This window comes from Ruditapes philippinarum, unplaced genomic scaffold (assembly GCF_026571515.1).
Source record: "Ruditapes philippinarum isolate M1 unplaced genomic scaffold, ASM2657151v2 ctg4956_1_1_1_1, whole genome shotgun sequence".
Taxonomy (NCBI): domain Eukaryota; kingdom Metazoa; phylum Mollusca; class Bivalvia; order Venerida; family Veneridae; genus Ruditapes; species Ruditapes philippinarum.
In genome coordinates this window covers 40,478-64,031 of record NW_026865773.1, presented here as the reverse complement: position 1 = coordinate 64,031, position 23,554 = coordinate 40,478, and the positions used below count along the sequence as shown (strand labels likewise).

Below are 23,554 nucleotides of genomic sequence, written 5' to 3'. Positions count from 1 at the left end.
AAATTTAATAATTACTCCCTCCTTTCCCTTTGCGGATTTTAATAATAAATCATGTTTGCTATATTTATACTTTAAACTTTTTTATTGAAGAAAATTTTTTTTTTTCATTTTTAAAAGGTTTAAGTTGTGTCCATTTCAAGAGAAATTTAAGGGATTTTCTAATTATTTTTTAAACTAAAGGAGAATTCTACCGAAATATTGAATATTTTATACCATCAATATCTGCTAGTTTAAACTTGGGGTCAAAATGAGCAAACTTAAAAGTTATTGCTCGGGGTAAAATTCATTAAATCCGGTTAATGGACGGTCTGTCAAGTGCAAATAACTTCCATCCCTAGTTCTGTCAAGTGCTACCACCCCCAAACATTAGTGGTAAAAAAACCTGCCCCATGCCCATTTAAGAAAACTTTTTTATGGGGGGGAAAAAGAAAATTTTAATATTTTCAAGGGGGAAGGGGGGGCCTAGTAGTTAAGGTGCCTGCCTCTCAACCCAGGGATCATGGATTTGAGTCCTTATCGGGTCGAGACCATTTTTCTCAATGTGACACAAGTACTGGTTGGTTCCAGAAAGCAGACTCGAAAGTTATTAATATCAGTTGCAAGAACTTGATTCGCAACTGACCTTAAATAAATATGTTTAAACCAAAATTTCTTTGTTACATGTCTGGCAACAATGCATGTAGCTATTAAATGCTATACTGGCAATATTTCTGTATGATAATACCAGATTGAACAATGTTGACTATATATATATATATATATAACCATTCAATTACTCCTGCATAATTATATGATGTATTAAGAGCGTCAGTAGGGAAGTGTCATAGGAAAGAGTGCTTGACTATCCTCAGAGCTTGTTCGTAAAACAAAAGCCTAGATAATGTAGAATTTTCTGACTTCAAAAATGGTAAGTTTTGACAAAATGCAAGTTGGAGTAATTGGCCTTCGATAGTGACCTTCTATTATGCTCTCAAAAAAAGTGTGTGAAGTTTCAATCCATTCTCTTCAGTAGTTTTGGAGATACTTATTTACACGCAAAAAACCTAAGCAAAGTGTAATGACAACCCTGAGTGAGAACAAAAGCTCTCCCTAATCTTTGAATAGTCAAGCTAACAATATACATAACACAATACCATTTCTGATACAACAGGCCAGCCTTCCTCAGGTTCTTCTATCTCCGGGGCAACAGGTAGATACATCAAAGCCTCCGTGTCTTCTTCTTCCTCATCACTATAATCATAGTAAACTTTTATGTTTATATTTGAGCCGCGTCACAACAAAACCAACATAGTGCGTTTGCGACCAGCATGGATCCAGACCAGACTGCGCATCCAAGCAGTCTGATCAGGATCCATGCTGTTCGCTTACCAACTCTTTTACAAGTAGAGAAACTGATAGCGAACAGCATGGATCCTGATCAGACTGCGCGAATGCTGGTCACAAACCCGTTATGTTGTTTTGTCGTGACACGGCTCATTTCTCTTATTTCATCAAGATTAAGCATGTACAAAACTTTCAGTAATATCACCAATAAAGGAGTTATTGAGCAAGACATATTTAGTGTTTTTTTAACCTTTGCACAAATGCTTACTTGTTTTTCTTTTAAGTATCTTACCAGTCTTCTTGATGATAAGTGTTTACCATACAACAAGTATGAACATTACAACCAATATACATTTGATTAACTGTAGTTACATGTTAAAGGTACATTATGCCTAGGAAATCTTATTTCGTCTTCTTTAGAACGCGGGCAAGTGTTTGTTAATGTTAATAGATTTAAAGCATATTAAATGCTTTATTACCAGAAGTTTGTAGTGCTGAATACGAATTAATTTGTCATAATAAATTTTATCATAAAGGCAGCAAAATGTAACAAAAAGTTGTACTTTTGACTTGACTTCCTTACAAAATTCCTAAACTACTTGCAAAATAAGCTATATAGCCAATGAGTAATTTTTTCAGTTAATGTATAAGTAAACTAACAAGAGCTGTCACAGGAGACAGCGAAGCTCGACTAATAAAATACTGGACGCAGTAAGGAGGACAAAACTATGAAAGAAAAATCCATTATGTATAATTATGTATTAAGTTATAGAAAAAAAATAACATTTGTTAACATTAATTCCAAGATCAAGGGGAATAATTCTAGAAATAGTCATCCTAGAGTTATGGACCTTGTCACACAACATTTGTGTAATGATAAGAAATATATATTTGAAGTTTGAAGTAGATACCTTAAAAAGTAAAGAAGTTATTATATTTCTTAAAGAAAATCCTAAGTTCAAAGACAGATAAATCTGTAAATATTGCTTCAAGAGTTATGAACATTGTCACATAAAATGTAATTGATGATAAGGAATAAGTATTTGAAGTTTGAGGTAGATACCTTTAAAAATAAAAAAGTTACAATAAAAAATAACATTTTTCTAGTAAAAAAATCTAAGTTTATGGAGAGATAATTCTTGCAATATTGGTGCTAGAGTTATGAACCTTGTCACATAAGATGTGGATGGTGATAACGTAAATATATTTGAAGTATGAAGTTGATCCCTTTAAAAATAAATAAGTAACAGTAAAAAATAATATTTTTTATGGAAAATTCTAAGTTCAAAGGGAGCTAAATCTAAAAATATTGGTGCTAGAGTTATGAACCTTGTCACATAAGATGGGGATGATGATAACGTAAATATATTTGAAGTATGAGGTTGATCCCTTAAGAAATAAAGAAGAAACAGTAAGAAATAGTATTTTTTGAGGAAAATTCTAAGTTCAAGGAGAGATAAATCTGACAATATTGGTGCTAGAGCTATGAACCTTGTCACATAAGATTGGGATGATGATAAGGTACATATATTTGAAGTATGAGGTTGATTCCTTAAAAGTAAAGAAGATACTGTAAAAAATAGTATTTTTTAAGGAAAATTCTAAGTTTAAGGGGAGATAAATCTGAAAATATTGGTGCTATAGTTATGAACCTTGTCACATAAGATTTGGTTGATGACAAGGAACATATATTTGAAGTTTGAAGTTGATACCTTAAGAAATGACAAAGTTAAAGTGAAAAATATTTTACTGCACCAAAACTTTAATCTAAAATCTGGACGCGGACGCGGACGCCGACGCAGGGGCGAGTAGGACAGCTCTCCATATACTTCGTATAGTCGAGCTAAAAACGATGTAAAAAGGTTTTGAGAAATGAAGTTTTGTGAATCTTTAAGGATACAACAAAAAACCTGGATCCATAATGCAAAACTGAATTCATTGAGGTGGAATATATCAACACTTCAACATGTAATGGTTTACAAAACACATTGAATGAGGTGCTTTCAAAGAAGATGTTACATCTGTGTTGCATTCACCATGGTTAATTGTTATTGTTATAAATATACCTGCTAACAAATGCCTGTATTGCATTAACTGTTGTAACGTCCACCTCAACATCTTCTTCCTCCTCTGTAAATATACAAATTACAAGTAAATGATAATATAATTCTATATTATCTATAATATAAATATATCATTCGATATCACAACATAATCTTTCACTGTTGTGTATGCATAAGTGAGGCCTTACATTGTGTCACCTTAGTGCAATAACTGATTAACTGCTATTAAATATAAAAAGACTTATTCAGTTATTGCACTAAGGTTATGATTAATTTAACTTGTACCTTGATTACTGCAAGCACAAGATCTGACAACAGCATCAGGGAGTTGGTTCATTGGATCAGTCGTGTAAAGCATTGTCTTTTGTCAAAGTTTAGTAGGATCCAATCCCACATAATAACTTAAGATATGGGATGGTTTCCTATGAATTTTGTAACAAACTGTGATACTGTAACTGACCGGTGGCAACCTCCTGTGTCCTCCACTCTTCTAAGTGCTGGGTAGTCAAACTAGAACTGCCACTATCATGGCGTGAATACCCCCGCATACCACTTTGTCAGAATCAACAGTGGCCATTTAGAGCTCAAGGACAACCTCCCTGCCAAATCTGAGGTTACTAAGCCAGTGCATTGCTAAATTATGTATTCTACATGCTTCAAATGTGAAAATGTCAAAATCAATACATTGCGGACAGGACATACTTGAGCAATTGAGAAGAAAAGCTTTTTTGTCAAGGTCCCTGTGACCTTGACCTTTGACCCAGTGACCTCAAAATCAATAGGGGTCACCTTATAGTCATGACCAACATCCATGCCAAATATGAAGACTGTGGGTCAAAGGAATCTAAAGTTATTGGGTAGACAAACTTTTTGAAGTCAAAGTCCCTGTGACCTTGACCTTTGACATGGTGACCTCAAAATAAATAGGGGTCATTTACTAATCATGACTAACCTCCATGCCAAATATGAAGACTATGGGTCAAAGGAATCTTAAGTTATTGGGCGGACAAGCTTTTTGAAGTCAAGGCCCCTGTGACCTTGACCTTTGACCTAGTGACCTCAAAATCAATAGGGGTCATCTACTAATCATGACTAACCTCCATGCCAAATATGAAGACTGTGGGTCAAAGGAATCTTAAGTTATTGGGCGGACAAGAAAAAACCGACGGATGGACGGCCGGACGGACGGACAAGCTGATTCCAGTATACCCCCCTTACAACTTTGTTGTGCGGGGGTATAATTAAAGCAACATAGAAAAGGGGACATAATTCTGGAAAAGTGCCAAGCAGGCTTACCAGCTCATAACTGTCAACAAATTTTTATAGCTTGAAGTGAATAACTTTCACATTTTTTGATGAAAAGGCAAATATTCTTAATATAAATCAAAGGGAAATAATTGGGATTATCTCCCCCTTTAGATATCCATTTCAAACTTAACAGTGAACAAAGCACTTAAAGTTTAAAGTGAATATGAGTAATGTACCTTCACAAAAATGGTAACTGAGAAATTTAAGGTCTAAAAAGGGGGAAAACTGAGCAAATATTAATCAAAAGGTTATGTTCCCTTTATAAATGCATTCCAATTTTAAAATTAAAGAAGTTTGAAGTGATTTACTTTAACAAATATTTAGAAATTGACCTTGGCAGAAAAAAAGAAAGTAAAAACAATGGGGGATAACTTTTGATTAACTTCTCATCTGAAATGATGTCATATTTTGATAATAAACATGTGCACCAAATTTGAAAAGAATCACTTTGGTAGTTTCTAACTTTCAAAGAAAATGGACCTTAACACCCTGGATGAACAAGTTTTGTCACGTGACCACAAATGCAAACGCCGATTTAACATTTCAGCAATTAGGGACCCGATTTCAGGTAATTATTTGAAGATATCTTTTTTTCTACTGCATCCACAAAATTATGACCTAGACCTTAGGACCCGGCGTTAATTGAGCTTTTATTTTATGTATGTAGTAATTGCGAGACTTAGGTGCTTTTTTTAGAACACTTCGACATAAATTTTCTTTTTGCAAGGCAAACGCCGATAGGTTTTACCTTTTCTAATCTTTTTGTTCACTGGAAACCCATGTAGAGGGAAAATAATAGAAGATATGTCTTTTTACAAGTAATTTTCGTACCTAACTTATTCAAAATTTCATTAGCAAGGTTATATTCGATAAATACCCATGTTTTCCACTTATTGTCGATTTTGCAAACGTCGGTTGATTATGTAAAATGGCCAAACGTCGGTTAAGACAATTTATGATATGGTGTCGTCAAAAGAATATTGATTCCCTCACAGCATCCTTAAATACTTGCGCTGAGTTTTTATCAGATCTGTACAATAAAGGTTTACAGTAGGTTACCGCTCTATTTTATCTGCAGTTTAACCTCCAGTTTTACCTCCTATGGTTAACATCCGTTTGTTATCAGATTATTAAAAGTATTCAATTAAAGAACTCCTGTAACAAAGTTGTTGCCTGAATGGGATTTGCCTAAAGTTCTTAGTTCGCTACAAATATTTCCTTTTGAACTTTTAAGAAAATCAATTTAATTTTTAACATATAAAGTTGTTTTTCTTACAGCTATCATGACATTCAGGGGAGCCAGCGACCTTCAAGCGTTAACATTAGGAGGAGCTATTTCTGTGAAGGCAGATGGGGAAACTTTTATCAGACAAATTTGGCTAAACAGGATAGACCTGGTCATTCATCAGCAAATATTTTGTACCAGCTTTTAAGACCATCCAAGACGAGCACTTGCTATCTATCTTAAAAGAAATAAATCCTTCAGACATAAAGATTAAACAAGTTTATTTCTGACAATAAGTGTACCTCATTCTAAAGCTTCTTCACAAACTTTGGCTTCATATATTCTTAAAACTATTCAAGAGGCTTATGAAGATAAACATAAAAGTGAAACAGCACATTCTACAAGAGCTTTAGGTCCCAATTCTCAACGCTGCAGATTGGTCAAAAGAAAACACTTTCGTTAAATTTTATTTGAAACAATTAACTCAAAGTGATCTCACTGTGTAGTTCAACGTCGCTGTATAGTTCAACCTAAGAAGATTGAAATTTTTTCTAAATTTTTTAATCAAAGTTTATTCCCGACGGATTTTGTGTGGAATTGATTTTTGAGAAGATTATACGGTTTTATGTATACATGTATATATGGGATACGAGAAGTTTTATAAAAGTTTGTTATTCAAGAAGAAGAATGTTTTAAAATAAAAAAGGAGAAAAGAGAGAAGTCTTTTGTTCAGAGAATTGTAATATTTGCAACTTGACTTAAATAACCACCGGTTTAAAAGAATCTTACACCGACTGCCGGTACAGACCGGAATATCTGTCGAGTTTCCGCTAAATAGTTACCCGAGAGCTAGATGTTCCCGTCTGTACCAACAGCCGGTGTTTGATTCTTTTTCTTGCATATTACATATCAAATATTTTCGGAACAGGAATTATGAAAACTGATATATATATATCGCACTTTTTTCTTATAGTAGCGTATGAACATACAACTTCATTCATAAAGGAAAAAAGACGTCATCCTAAGAACGCGACTCATTCATTAAAGGCGCGTGTCAATGACGTCATTTAAAGCACGCGACTTGTCTTACATAGGGATGTAAGACAGAGTTTTCCAGCACCGATGTAAACGGTAGATAATCATGTATGAGGTGCAAGAAAATCCTGTCTGAGATGCAAGAAACATATATATCTTATATGTTCAACCGGCGTTTGCATATTTTACATGTTCAAACGACGTTTGCAAATTAGACAATACGGGGAATAACATGGGTTTATGTCAAATATAGCTTTGCTAATGGAATTATAAATGAGTTAGGGACGGGAATGGCATTTAAAACGACATATCCTCTATTATTTTACCTCAACGTCTATTTCCAGTGAAAAAAAATGATTGGAAAAAGTAAAACCTATCGGCGTTTGCTTTGCGAAAAGAACATTTGTGTCGAAGTGTTCTGCAAAACTTCTAAAGTCTAGTAATGACTACTCATATAATATAAAAGCTTAATTTACGCCGGGTCCTAAGGTCTATGTCTTATTTTTGTGCTCGCAGTGGAAAACAAGAGCGATCAGTAATCACATGTGTCGCCTCATGATGGCCAATTTCATGTTGGGACAAATTTTGTGACAGACGGACAGACAGACGGACAGTGCACAACTAGACTAACAACTTTGTACTAATCATTCCTGTAAAGTTTGGATAAAATTGCACCAGTAGTTTATGAGGAGTAGTCCGGACAAGCTTTTGCGTATCTGGCAACACACAGAAAAAAACACCTTTTTATCAAAGGGCCATAACTCGGCCAAAAATCATTCAACCGGAAAACCCGTGCAATATGCGCAAGGACTTGAGCTACAGATCAATCCTGTAAAGTTTCATTGAAATTGCATTAGTGGTATAAGAGAAGTAGTCCGGACAAACTTTAAAATTAAAAATTATTAAAGGGCCATAACTCAAACAAAAATCATTGAACCAGAAAATGCTGACAATATGCACAACTAGACTTAATACTGATCATTCCTGTAAAGTTTGGATGAAATTGCACCACTAGTTTATGAGGAGTAGTCCGGTCAAGCTTTTGTGTATCTGGCAACACACAAAAAAAGAAACCTTTTTATCAAAGGGCCATAACTCGGCCAAAAATCATTCAACCGAAAAACCCGTGCAATATGCGCAAGGACTTGAGCTACAGATCAATCCTGTAAAGTTTCATTGAAATTGCATTAGTGGTATAAGAGAAGTAGTCCGGACAAACTTTAAAATTAAAAATTATTAAAGGGCCATATCTCTGACAAAAATCATTGAACCGGAAAATCCTGACAATATGCACAACTAGACTTGGTACTGATCATTCCTGTAAAGTTTGGATGAAATTGCACCAGTAGTTTATGAGGAGTAGTCCGGACAAGTTTTGTGACGGACGGACGGACAGACGGACAGACAGACAGACAGACAGACGGACAGACGGACAGACAGACGACGGAGAAGTAATCCCTATATGTCGCCACTACTCCGTAGAGGCGACACAAAAAGATATCTGCAAGTATTTGCTGAAATGTTAAATCGGCGTTTGCATTTGTGGTCACGTGACAAAACTTGTTCATCCAGGGTGCTTAACAAGGCAAAAAAATGTTAAAAGCTGGAAAAGGGGGCATTACTTTGCAGAAAATAATTTTAAGACTTTCTCAGTTTCTGCCCTTTAGAAATTGTGTCCATTTATTACAATGAACATGTATATACCACATATGGAGTGAACAGTTTTCATAGTTTCTGAGCAATGCCAGTGCTAAAAACAACACCAACTCTGTATAAAAGATATTTAAGTGTAGCTTGTAAAATTGTGGCCTTAAAGGATTTTAATGATTTTAAATGTTGTCTAACTTCAAATGCATTTATTATTTTTAGACTTTTCAGTGTTTGGAATGTGGGTATACGATGGTTTTTGAGCTTTACTTGCAGACATAACAAACTCTGACATATCTTACTATTAAATATTTCTTTAGTGCAAATGTCCCTCCTATTTTTCAGTTCAAATATTTGGTATATACAAATAACTAGTATATGACATAAAGTGGAAACAAAACTAATAACCGCAATTATCAAAATCTAGTATTGAATCTGACAAGAAAAGTTTAAACCTTCCATAGTTTGTACAAATTCATGTCTGTTATTCAAAGCATGATAAAACTTATTTTATGCAACATAAGCACGATTTCAATGCTTCTTCAACCATTAAAAATTCTATATACCATTTTTGTCAAGTTAAACAGCTAGAAAATATTGGGTTTAAAAGCGCTTAGTTTGCAATGTGTAAACGTCATGCCTCATTTAATAACAAAACAGGATGTCAATGAAATTATCGATGTCACCTAAACTAGAAAACAAAATTGTACTTTATCCAAATAATTTAATTTAAATAACAATTGAATACACAAAAACAGGTGGGTAATTTCTAAATTTTTATTTAGTTTGTTTGGTTAACAAAAAGTGTTGTGGTATATGATTTAATCATTAAGTAAGATAACTGAGAGGGTGGGGCACTGAAAAATGTGCAAGATAATATTGCAGCTTGCAGAGAGGTGAAGAAAAAAATCGTAAATTTTTCTGATGTAATGGTAGTCTGTGACCTTGAAAGTAAATAGTATATAGAGGGGTTGGAATTTTTGTGCCATTTTTAGAGGTTTTGTGCCATTTTTCAAGGTCAAAATATATGCCAATTACCCTTCCCAAAATAAATGGATTTTGATTATTTCATTCTACATTGGGCAAATATATCATAAACAAGAGCACTGCTAGGCAGAGCAATATATGCCCGAAAGTGTTTGTATTTGTAAGACATGGGAATTAAATAAAGTATTACCTCCTTCAAAAAGCAATCCTCCTTTATAGCTGAAGAACCTTCATATATATACAATTGCTGTTTTTAAAAGCACCATCATCAAGTTGTTATCATGTAAGTTAAAATGCTATGATGGATGGACAGACCTAGGGGTATAACATAATATAAGCAAATTTTTAAGGGCATATAGATTCTAATTAATGTTCTCAATATAAGTGATCATCCTTTGAAGTTTGACAGTTGTAAAACTGTTAACAATATTAAGATCATTTGATATTGAACTTTGACCTTGTGACCCCAATATAGATATGGATCTTTTATTCAATATAGGCAATCATCCTATGAAGTTTGAACACTGTAAGCCAAATGGAACTTGTGTTATGCTCCAGAGAGCACAATTTTAAGTGTTAAGGTCATTGTGACCCTGACCTTTGATCTTATGCTCCTAAAATCAATAGGGGACATTTATTGGACATGGCTTTCATCCTATAAAATTGTACAGCTGTAGGTTGATTAATACTTAAATTATTGAGCAAAAACTGCTTTCAGTTTTAAGGTAATAGTGACCTTGACCTTGTGACCCAAAATTTATATTGACAATCATCCTATGAAGTTTGTACACTGTGGGCCAAATGGAACTTAAGTTATACTGTAGAAACTGCAATTTTCAGTGTAAAGATCATTGTGACCCTGACCATTGACCTTATGACCCCAAAATCAATAGGGGTCTGCTACTCAATATGGACAATCATCCTATAAAGTTTGAATATTGTGAGCCAAATGGAACTTTAGTTTTGATCTGGAAACTGCTTTCAGTTTTAAGGTTATAGTGACCTTTGACCTTGTGGCCCTAAAGTCAATAGGAGTCTTCTACCAGGGCCAAAACACCATTTTTGGGGAAGAGGCCTCAGCCTTTTTCTTGGGGAAAATATGCGTGATTTTGGCATACTCTGGGAAAAGGGGTCTCAAATTTAACACACATTTTTAACAAGTTCTTCAAAATAGAAAAGCAAAATGCACTGGGAATTACTAATAGGGCAGTAAAAGACCTTACTTCAACACCATTATTTAATTTTGTTCTAAATTCTATGGGAAATTTAAAAAAGACTGAGGAATTTTGAGGACCAAACTGGGGGAAAAAAAGAGGCTAGTTTGGTTTAGGAAGCGGCCTATATTCGGCCTCTACAAAGAAGGGTTTTTTTGGCCCTGTCTACCCAATATGGACAATCATCCTATGAAGTTTGAATATTGTGGGCCAAATGGAACTTAAGTTATGCTCTGGAAACTGTTTTCATGCAAACTAATATGAGGTAACCAAAACTTGTGTTAGTACAAATGTTAAGAAAGTAATCAGCAATAATGCTTATTAAGAAAACTTCATTGAAGCACAGGGTCTATCAGATAATATCTAGATACACCTATAATGATGTGCAACCAATCATTTCCCATTTGACCCATTTAGTAAGCTTGAAAGCATAGAAATGATAAAAATAGTTAATGGCAAAGATAACTTTAAAAAGCTGTCCGGTTAGTTCAATAGGTAGAGCTTTGGACTGTGAATCGAGCGGACCGGGTTCGCTTCCTGAACGGCCCAGGTCACTTTTGTCGCGATTGATCATGAAATCTTTTCTACGGTTATTCGCTCTGTACCTCTGCTCTGGCATGTACAGAAGCTTCAGTTCCTTGCAAATGAAGGTAACTAGTACTGGTAAACTGCTTGAAAGTCTGCCCAGGAACGATGTGAAGCTTGAACTGTCCTATGGTAAATTCAATGTGGCTTACTGCCGTGATCAGAAGTGAAAACTACCAACACCACCACCACATTTAAAGACACTCATTAAGAAATAATAACAATACTATTATTAGAATGAAATTTTAAAACTTAATAGACAAAAATCTAATCTAAGGCCAAACATCAAGGCCTATATAACATGTTCTCAAATCCGCACAAATCCAAGTGAAAATCAGGGATGGTATAATTGAATTGAGAAATCATAAAAAATTGTAATAAACTACAATTTGCAAGTAACTGACAGTAATCAAAGTCTTTTTCCATTACATGTAATTTTGATTTTATTGAATACAAGTCTAAATTTTGGTGTAATCCAAAATAAAATACATGAGTAGGTTTCTGATAAATATATTATCTTCACATTCAAGTATCTTTTTTTTCAGATAAACATGGAGGTGTCTGGTAAAAAACCATTAACGAAGATTTCATCACCAATATCTCATAGTTCTGAAGAAGATTTTAAATTATTCTGCACACCATGTGATCGGGTGGGTCCTAGATTGCCTGCATTTGGATTCTGTATCCATTGCAATGAGCATCTATGTCAAAATTGCTTTCAACATCATAAAGTAGCAACACCTAGCAGACATCATGTACTTCTTGACAGAGAATCTATGCCAAAAACACATCTGCCATCTAAAACAACTCCTAATGCACAGGATGACTTAACAAAATCTTGCCTTAGACATAAGAACAAAATGATCGAATATTACTGCTTTGACCATTCCAAACTTCTCTGTAATGTTTGTGTTACTTTGGAACACAATCCAAACTCTTGTACAGTAAAGTTTATTCCTGATATTTCTGGTGAAGTCATTGACAGCCAAGAGCTGGAACATGTAAAAACAAAAATGGACACAATCATTCAAGAGTGTAACACAGTAGAGAAAACATGTAAAGTTTTGACAACAGAATCTGATAATTCTCTAGCTCAAGCTCTCAACAATATCAAAGCGTATAGGGCGGAACTTAACAAAAAATTGGATGAAATGGAAAATGCAGTTGAAGTTAAAGTGAAATATTTTCTGGAGGAAAACAAACAAAGACTACATAGTGCTGAAACAATATGTGAAGATGTTAGTAAATCTGTAACAGCACTAAAAGCAAGCATCATAGAAACAAACAAGGCCAAACAACCAGATAGACTTTTTATAGATATGAAAATTGCTCATCAAGAGATATGTGAGTACAGTGCTTCTGTTAAAGACCTTAAAGAAGTCTTAGAGGTAAATGCCTACCATTTTCAACCAAATACGTCTATAAAAACGTCTATGAATTCTATCACAACTCTTGGACTTCTTGAGTCAGAACAACTTTCAACAAAGATGAATACAGATCAACCAAAACTTTTCACTGTTCCCCGAAGAAGACCTTTTGAAAATTTTACAGAGAATGTAAAGCAAAACAGGGTTCCAATGAGTCTCTTCAAACAAAATGATATGCCTTATTATGGTGACCTATGTGTCAGAGCAAAAAGTGACACAATTAGATGCTGGATTACAGGCATGACTCAGCTAAATTTTGATCACTTAGTTGTTGTCGATCACAACAACATGTCTGTCAAAATTTTTCAGACGAAAGAAAAAAACCCAATGAAATCAGCTATAAAAATGCCTTCTAAGCCATGGGATGTTGCTGTTGTACCTAAGCCATGGGATGTTGCTGTTGTACCAAATAATGAGATTGCTGTCACTCTACCATATGACAATGTGATCCAGTTCCTTTCAACAAAATCAAACATGCTCTCAACAACACACACTGTAACAGTGCAAGGCAAATGTAGTGGCATTAGTTACTGTGATAACAAAATGGTTGTAACCTACATTGATCCATTAAAATGTGAAATTATGGATATAAAAGGGACAGTTCTTGTTCAAATAAATGGACAAATAGACAACAAATATACAATGGTAAATCCATCTTATGTCAAGTGCACAAACCAAGAAATCTATATTTCTGATAATGGCGCTAGACGCATAATAAAACTGAATTGTCATGGTAGCATAATTGACAGTTTCAGTGTCAAAGGACAGTATAAAGGTATCTCCCTTTCAAATGATAGAACACTGTACGTGTGTGAGCAGGGTTCAGACAGCAATATATTGCAGATACTAGAAGACTTTAAAACAAGGAAAAAAGTGATTGATCAGTATAGGTGTCCGCAGACCATATGCTGCTGGGATGATTGGGATAATGGCTTACTCTATATAAGTAATCATCGTTACACTGATACAGACAACTTTCTGACTGTCTACAGAAATAAGTAACAACTGAGGGGGGGCAGGGTGGTGAATCAAATGTGAACAATATGCCATAGGGCGTGAAGTATAAAACTGATTAATTAGTCCACAATAGTGATATCAATAGCTGCCAAATTAGTCCTGAAAACAATATGCTACCTTATAAAATCAACTATTCTTAAAGAAATGAATAAAACTTTGGCAGAATCAGCAACTGAAAACAGAGAGATGTCTACTCTTATAAAATTATTCAATGTATGCATGTAAAATGCAAGATTCTAAATTAACTACAACAAAGTGCATTGACATGTTATATAGAGGATATTGAATAAGTGTACTTTAATACTAAATTTATTGAACGAGTTGAATAAAATCATATTATGCGAGCCTCTGGCGAGCATAATATTGTTTTATTCAATGAGTTCAATAAATTTAGTATTGAATCTTCACGAATACAATATTCTGTTTATCACATATGTAAAATAAAAAGAGTAAACTGTTTAAATGAGTAATTTTTCAATGACGCGCCCATAGTGTAACGCTAACATTAACGCTATGTTTTTATAGAGCGCAAATGACGTCATGTCAAAGTGTTATTACACTAGTGTAATATCATTTTTATTAAATGGCTTTATTACACTCCTGCGCTGCGGTTTATGTGATAATCTAACTTATCAATCTTTACCTTAGTTGCAAGCAATGCAGGTTTCCATGAAAAATAAATTCAATACACACAAACTAGTGCATAATGAATCATAGTTTGGAGAGTTTACTACTGAAAACATGTCAGAGTTAAATCATATACCAATTCATGCACAGTGCGTAAACTGGAGTGCAGGTATTAGTTACCTGCACTCACTGTCTGTCTAGAACATACTCGTTGATTGGCTCATTTTTTTTTCTGGGGTTTACTTATTATGACAACAGGGAAAGCGATAACAACAGAACAGTCATATTCAGATGCTCATACATTGGTTAATACTTTTTTTTCTGAACAACAGGGAACATGTTTTTTATTTTTGCTTCTGACACAAAAGAGAAAGAACAGCAAACACTATACCCCCTCATACAAAGCAAGATATCCTCAGGTTTTGATGCTCTTTCTATCACTTAGAAACGTAATAATGTTTTCACATTCTTTTAAGATAAAGATATTATTTCATATTGCCATAAACTACAATGTACATACACTTTAAAAAAACTGTACATATATGTTATATCATGTTGTTTTCATATCCGTAAGTTTGTTTGTATCTGAAATTTGTTTTTAACAAATAGTATTTATAACAAATAAATCTAAAGAAGGAGAGAACACATGTCAAACATCAGGATGGTTTGTAAACTGGTTATGTAAGGATCTACCGGTTTCTGTCTTTCAAGACCTTCATCAGGATTCATTTCAATGATACATGATTACTGAAGTACTAAAAAAGACCAAACAGAATGTGACGTATGTTACTAACAATAGACATATATATGAGTTTTTTCTGGGCAAGTTGCCAAGTAATTGTCCATTTAAAATATTTTAAATGTTTGTTAACTATAGATAAAAAATTATGGCATGGTGGAAGTGTTCATATTTATCTAAAAATGATTGTTTTGCATAAACGTAATTCTAATTTTGAAGTCTTAGGTTGATTGTGTAGCTACTGAGGAGAAATTAGCTGGTTTCAGTATTTAGAAACTAAAGTTCTTAATTTTTGTGAGTAAATATAGACGTTAGTGGAGATTTCTTTCTGTAGTTGTTTCCCTAATGTAATTTTGTAACAAATGTTTCTCTTAAAATCAGGTATGGTAATTTAGCTGCTGGTTCTTTCAATCTAAAATTATAACAAGATATGTTTGTAAAACATGTATGCCCCCTATCAGCAGCCAATTAGTCATGTGATAAAGTTATTATGCATGACTTCTGACCCTGAGTGATCAAACAATTAATAAGGGTTTATCAAGTATCTACTGGTCATGACCTTAACCTTTGACCCCTTGACCCAAAACTCAATAGGGGTCATCTGCTGGTCACGAACAATCATCATACAAAGTTTGAAGTTCCTAGGCCAAAGTGTTTTTAGTTAATTGATCAGAAACCGTTTTTACCTACAAGGTCAATGTGACCTTGACCTTTGACCCCTTGACCCCAAAATCAATAGGTCATCTGCTGGTCATGACCAATCACCATACCAAGTTTGAAGTTCCTAGGCCTAAGGGTTCTTTAGTTATTGATCGGAAACCGTTTTAAACATACAAGGTCAATGTGACCTTGACCTTTGACTTCAAAATCAATAGGGTCATCTGCTGCTCATGACCAATCACCATGCCAAGTTTGAAGTTCCTAGGCCGAAGCGTTCTTTAGTTATTGATCAGAAACCGTTTTTACTTACAATGTCAATGTGACCTTGACCTTTGACCCCTTGATCCCAAAATCAATAGGGGTAATCTGCTGGTCATGACAAATCACCATACCAAGTTTAAAGTTCCTAGGCCTAAGGGTTCTTAAGTTATTGATCAGAAACTGTTTTTACTTACAAAGTCAATGTGACCTTGACCTTTGACCCCTTGACCCAAAACTTATTAGGGGTCATCTGCTGGTCACGACCAATCATAATACAAAGTTTGAAGTTCCTAGGAATAAGCGTTTTTAGTTAATTGATCGGAAACCGTTTTTACCTACAAGGTCAATGTGACCTTGACCTTTGACCCCTTGACCCCAAAATCAATAGGGGTCATCTACTGATCATGACCAATCACCATACCAAGTTTGAAGTTCCTAGGCCTAAGGGTTCTTTCGTTATTGATCGGAAACCGTTTAACCTACAAGGTCAATGTGACCTTGACCTTTGACCCCTTAACCCCAAAATCAATAGGGGTCATCTACTGATCATGACCAATCACCATACCAAGTTTGAAGTTCCTAGGCCTAAGGGTTCTTTAGTTATTGATCGGAAACCGTTTTTGCTTACAAGGTCAATGTGACCTTGACCTTTGACCCCTTGACCCCAAAATCAATAGGGGACATCTACTGATCATGACCAATCACCATACCAAGTTTGAAGTTCCTAGGCCTAAGGATTCTTTAGTTATTGATCAGAAAACCGTTTTTGCTTACAAGGTCAATGTGACCTTGACCTTTGACCCCCAAAATCAATAGGGGTCATCTACTGATCATGACCAATCACCATACCAAGTTTGAAGTTCCTAGGCCTAAGGGTTCTTTAGTTATTGATCGGAAACCGTTTTTGCTTACAAGGTCAATGTGACCTTGACCTTTGACCCCTTGACCCCAAAATCAATAGGGGTCATCTACTGATCATGACCAATCACCATACCAAGTTTGAAGTTCCTAGGCCTAAGGGTTCTTTAGTTATTGATCGGAAACCATTTTTGCTTACAAGGTCAATGTGACCTTGACCTTTGACCCCTTGACCCCAAAATCAATAGGGGTCATCTACTGATCATGACCAATCACCATACCAAGTTTGAAGTTCCTAGGCCTAAGGGTTCTTTAGTTATTGATCAGAAACTGTTTTTGCTTACAAGGTCAATGTGACCTTGACCTTTGACCCCTTGACCTCAAAATCAATAGGGGTCATCTACTGATCATGACCAATCACCATACCAAGTTTGAAGTTCCTAGGCCTAAGGGTTCTTTAGTTATTGATCGGAAACCGTTTTTGCTTACAAGGTCAATGTGACCTTGACCTTTGACCCCTTGACCCCAAAATCAATAGGGGTCATCTACTGATCATGACCAATCACCATACCAAGTTTGAAGTTCCTAGGCCTAAGGGTTCTTTAGTTATTGATCGGAAACCGTTTTTGCTTACAAGGTCAATGTGACCTTGACCTTTGACCCCTTGACCCCAAAATCAATAGGGGTCATCTACTGGTCATGACCAATCACCATACCAAGTTTGAAGTTCCTAGGCCTAAGGGTTCTTTAGTTATCACTCGGAAACCATTTGGTCTACGGACCGACGGACCGACGGACCGACAAGTGCAAAGCAATATACCCCCTTTTCTTCGAAATGGGGGCATAATAATGAGTTTTGAAGATATTTAGTTAGTTCAAAATATCAATCATATAATTAAATAGCTGTCTGACATAATTTTTTTAAGTATTGTAAAATGCTCATTTTGCTGTTCATGGTAAATTTCAATTATGGGAACTATTTAGGGCCATGGTGTAAGTATCAAATTCCTCTTGGAAATGTGGCCATGTTACTTCAAATTTTTTTGCATGGTTTTGGTTAATATAAATATTTCTTACTCTTCTATGGTACTTTTTCCTATTGTCAACTTATTGTTCTAAGCTTTTTTTTCTTGTTATTAAGGTTGTTATGTATATAGGCTTTATTATAAATGTTTTAGTATCTACTTCCTGATTGATAATCTCGAGGTCGTGGGTTCGATACCTACTCTTGTCAACTATCATTTTTAATAATTTTGTTTATTTGATGTTTATATAATTTTTCATGTTCATTCATCTTCTTTCAAGAAAGTTCTTTTCATGTTCATTCTGGAATATTCTTTCTCTAAGTAGTTTAGTATTCTAGATTGTTCATTGATAGTATATATATATATATGATGAATGTTTGTACTTCGAGGTGTGTGTGCTAATTTGTGATATTGTGTGATGTTGATATACTGATTGTGTGCTATTTTACTTATGATATTAATATATTAGTTGGAATCTGTAATACTGTGTGGGAAGTGTTTTGGACATATTGTGATATTCTGCTGTGGACATTGGACATTGTTAAATTTGAGTTGTGAACTATTGAATTTCGAACTAAGAGTTAAACTTTAGGACATTTGTTAAATTCCAGGTCTTGGGTAATTGTGAGTTAAACTTAGTTTCCATACTTTTTTATATTATTGTAAATAACTGTTTTTTCTAAATTAAAAATTGTAAATTTTTTTTGCTGCGTTATCTTCTCTTTTGCGTTTAGCTTATAACAAGGTCTTTTATGGCATTGAGAGTAATCTTTGCTAGAATTTCAGTTATTAGATTAATTTGGTCTTGTGGAAGATCTTTGTTGAAAGTGTTGATAATGATAAGTTATTTGTATCAAAATAGAAATATTAATTTTGTAAAGCTCATTTTTATAAGAGGACTTATTCATGTTATCATTTCATATTTTATATACTACTTTGTTTATATTTTCATTGTATTCACTATCAGTTGTGTAATGTACATATATTTGTAAAGGAATAAATAAATCATATACCTTTGATTTATCTTCGTCTTACAGTGCCCTATCCTTTCATGAGGACCAATGTCTGTTGTAGATTAATAAAATATTGTTTTAGTGGATCAGCTTATTAGCTTCTGCAAGTCAGTATGAGAACTCTAATGATGATTGAACCTGTGACATCAGGCAAATCCTTCAATGTTACTTTGATTTAATATATCTAAAAGTAGGGTTGCAATATGACGAAACCAGGCTTTAAAAGTTTATGTTACACATAAGCATATTGTCACCATTTTTCATTATCTCTACTAGAATAAACATATTGTTTATGTTAAATGCTACCTTACGACTATGCCAATATTAGACCATGCTGCTATTACGGGCAGTTATCGAAAGACTCAAACAATTTTTTTTTCATTTATTAATTAGAAAAATGACCTCCATTAAGACCAGGCCACTAATGTGGTATTTCTTGACCTGAATTGAGATCAAAATTCAACGAAATGCCAGGGGCTAACAGTACCAGCCGTTTTACAACATACAATCATGTAGATGTTTACCAAAAGTGGACACTTTCTGTAAAGTTACATTTCATATAGACAAAGGAAACACCTGTGTTGTGCAAAGAAAAATTACTACTCTGTGATTACATGAGGTGAGAAATGTGTTTGTGTTATAATTGATAGAATATGCTCAAAGTTCATGTACAATATAATAGGCAATTTAATTCGGAAGGAAACCTTTAAACGGTAATTTCTACCTGCAAGTTTGTACAAGTTCAAACAAGTGGTTGAGTAGATTACTAATTTACATATAAATTGATAAATTGTGCTCTTTACGGAAGTTAAAAAAAAGTTAATGCAATTAAGGGTATTGTTTTAAAACAACAGTAAGAGAAAATAAAAATACCACAAATAAGTACATGTTTCATGTTGAAATGTTCATATCATTTCATGTCTGAGTATTTATAGTATCTGTAGAAATGTTTGTTGTTCTTTTAAACAGCAGCAAATTAAACAATAAGAAATTGTGACTTTCACCTGCTTTCTATTCCCCCAAACTGTATATATGCCAAGACTAAAATTAAGACCAACTTGACTGAAAAAATATGGTACACATGTATATGGTACAAGCCCCCAAAAAGTCAGTATTATGACCAACTCTTTATTAAGACCAATTATTTTCGGACCAAGTGGTGGTCCTAATAGAGAGTTTTACTGTACCTTTAAAATCTTCTTTCTCTTTGCCTTCTTCTTCAATATCAAATTCAGATTCTCTCTCATCATATTCTACATTTTCATCAAGTTCTTTAAAATCTGGTGCAAAAGCACTCCAGTTTTCCTATAATCATACAATCCATAAAATCAGTATAAATCATAATGTTTAATAACATATTAAATACATTAAAGAGATTTTCATTTGACCATTTAGCAATTATATGAAAGATTTGGAAAAAGACATGGTGTGCTTTTTAAACATGAAAATTATTTCTCTGGAAATAGATTTCTGATGGTGGAAGGCCTTACCTGCTATAAATGTACCATTTCAAGCATTTAATGAGCATCTATATACATGAACAAAACTTGTAGAGCCATAGTTTCATGAACCTTCTCTAAGATACCTGGGCTTGTTCTACACATGGGATATTTCATGGAGACATTAGGTTAAACAGAATTTGCCATAGTTTAACTTTGTATGAATCTATAAGCTTATAGATACACTCTCGAATCTGTTCATGGAACAAACCAGTACTGAGCAACGAGTGTAAAGTTTCCTGCTCAAATAAACAGCAGCTTGCCCCCTGGATTTCTAGTCCATTGCATTTACCACTTGGCCATGCTTCCAGATTGAGGCATTCAAGTCTGAAGCAGTGAAGGACAAACAATTTGGAATTATTGGTATTTACTTTACAAACGAAATGAGTATTTAAATATCAATATAAATGGAGACAACTTACAACTTGATTCTGTGCCCAAACAGATACCACACCACTTGATATAGATGCAATGATAGGTCGTACTGGATGCCACTGTAATATTAACATGTAGAGACAGTGAGATGAAATGGTTGTATAGCAAATAATCTTTAAAAAAAATCATGCTTTGTTGTTGAATTTAAGTTAAAGAAATTTTAATCAAAATGATAGTTTGTTGATTTTAGAAAGGTAATAACTACTTGTTTAAAGTCATGTAACTATTAAAGAGTGTATGTGTTACATCAAACAATTTCAATAATTAGAAGAGTTGATATTTTGAAGTATTCCTACATCACTGCTTAATGGCAGAATTGAAGAATCATTCTAAATTCAATCTTCACAACTAAAAATAATTTCCAAATTTAAATCTAACCCTCTACACATTATAAGTCATCCTAAACATGATTTTCAAATTCAAATCTAGCTCTCTTCACAATGGCAGCAGTTATGCTAAAAATAATTTCAGGATTCGAATCTAGCCCTCTATACAACTTCAGCAGACATTCTTATACTAATTTCTAACTTCAAACGTATATAGCCCTCTACATAACATAAATGGTCAACTATAGATAGTCATGTCAAAAAATAATTTCAGAATTTGAATCTTTACACAGCTTCAACAGTCATGTTTAAACTAATTTCCAAATTAAAATATAGCCCACTTCACTACATCAGCAATCAAGCTAAAAATAATGACCAACATTTCAAACCAATACCATCTTTTAACATTTTCATTGCAATTATATTATCAATTCCATTACCGGATATACTAATAACACAAACTATATGCAGCCTTTATCACTATATTTTCTATGCAGCTATCTTGGCAAAAAAATAATCAAAAGATATTTACTGCCACATCTAATAACAGCTCTCCTTTTGTTCCATGTAAAATTTTGACCAAGTTACCGACACTTTTCTCCCATATATACAGAGAATGTTGTTTAGCTGAACCTGCAACTATATATTCTCCATCACCCGAAAAACAACACTTCTTCCACATTGTCCTAAAATATAGAAAACTTTCACAAAATCTTTACAAATGTAAGTGTTAATCACTTTTTCTAAGTGCATGGTTCAATCCTTCTTTCCTTTTTTTTGTTTGGTTGGGTTTTACTGTAAAGGTTATATGGTGATTTTCCAGCTTTAAAGATGAGGGAGACCTCAAGTGTCTTTACTTGCATTATTTCAAGCTCAAACGGGCACCTGAGTAGAACCACCAATGCACCGTAAGCTAGCTGGGTAGCTTCCTCACATGAAAGAATCCAAAGTTCCAGGCAGATTCAAACTGACCACATTGATCATGACAATAAATTAGTGATCAATTTGTTATCAAACACTTTACTGGACAGCAAAGATTTACTAACGTTTCGTCCAAATTATTTGGACTTTCTGTGTCACCTTACTTTAATACATGTATTCATATACATGTATCATTGCTCAACTTGAAAAGAAGAGCTTCAAACAACTTTTTTGTCTGATATCAACTTATTAAAACTATAAGAAATGCAAATAAATATAATGATAATTATTATAAATTATATACCAGTAATATAACAAACAAGCTTTATATAATAATATATAATAACTCTCTCTATATATAAATTTGATCAGACTTGGCTAGAAGACAATGAAGAGCATTGACTTTGCTTAATCTATTAATTACTGGGGTACCTGATATATATTTTATGATATCAGATACTAGCATACTTTTCATGGTACATTATTAAAGTACAAATTACCAGTAAAATTCTGGAATATGTATATTACATATTGCAAAATCATATACAAACATATTAAACATTTCAGAATAATTGTACACTCACTTATTAACAAGATCTTGTAATTTTTGTATAGGTTCTGGTTCACCATCTTTACCACAAGCTAGGATCTCTCCACTTTCATACACACGTATTACACGATCCGCTGAATTTACCAGGAAACAACTGTACGTACAGATAAAGCAAAATCATATCTAATTAATTTATGTAAAATTATTTGTAAATGATAGATTGGGCACTTTTAAAAGTGATATATGGGTCCAGGTATTTGGATCTATGCATTTAAGAGTTGACATTTAAATTTGACCCTTGTGTGAAGTTGACCCATGACCTTAGGCTGAAGGTTATTTATTTCTATATGAACTTATAAACAGTTTTTCATCATCTTGTTTTTTGTTGTTATTTTTTTTTAATGAGTCTGGTTTAAATCTTTATCTTTAAATAATGGTTTAATGCATCTTATTTCTTGTACAGTTTTTAAAACTTTAAAATGGGAGAACAGCTTTAAATAAAAAAATCTTATTGGCTTATTCATCACACATATTTAGAAGTAATAACCAATGAATTCCTTCTATTTGTAAATGATGACCATACCTCTAGATGAGCCAAAATATTTCAAGAAAATCAAACTTGAGAAAAATGTACATGTACTAAGATTTTAGAAAAGTAACAAGATTCCAGTCATAAGTAACATGTTATATGCTATTAATGACCGATTTTGCGGTATTTATCGCCGTATTTCTTCTGCATGACTAACACATTGAGAGCTATTTTGCACATTTTGACCTCATTTTGGTAATTTACATAGATTGTGCCATTT

The 23,554-nt window shown here is 33.8% G+C and overlaps 2 protein-coding genes across 2 annotated transcripts in view; one reads left to right on the top strand and one right to left on the bottom strand.

Annotated features, from left to right (window-relative positions):
• Nucleotides 1-1,109: 1,109 nt before the first annotated feature.
• LOC132730260 (retinoblastoma-binding protein 5-like) overlaps nt 1,110-23,554 on the bottom strand; it is a 31,416-nt gene continuing 8,971 nt past the window's right edge. Inside the window, exons 8-13 of the mRNA XM_060716143.1 lie at nt 22,780-22,899; nt 21,807-21,960; nt 20,936-21,007; nt 20,202-20,319; nt 3,390-3,453; nt 1,110-1,230 (exon numbers count right to left, since the gene is read on the bottom strand). Coding sequence (XP_060572126.1) covers nt 1,110-1,230; nt 3,390-3,453; nt 20,202-20,319; nt 20,936-21,007; nt 21,807-21,960; nt 22,780-22,899 — 649 coding nt within the window. The remainder of the gene's footprint in view (nt 1,231-3,389; nt 3,454-20,201; nt 20,320-20,935; nt 21,008-21,806; nt 21,961-22,779; nt 22,900-23,554) is intronic.
• LOC132730259 (uncharacterized) lies at nt 9,187-14,269 on the top strand. The gene is made up of 2 exons (XM_060716142.1): nt 9,187-9,359; nt 11,933-14,269. The coding sequence occupies exon 2, from the start codon at nt 11,939-11,941 to the stop codon at nt 13,814-13,816; it is 1,878 nt and encodes a 625-aa protein (XP_060572125.1). The 5' UTR covers nt 9,187-9,359; nt 11,933-11,938; the 3' UTR covers nt 13,817-14,269.

Bases quoted from the DNA above. Each gene is read 5' to 3' on its own strand.
- LOC132730259 (XM_060716142.1), top strand. From the start codon at position 11,939: ATGGAGGTGTCTGGTAAAAAACCATTAACGAAGATTTCATCACCAATA.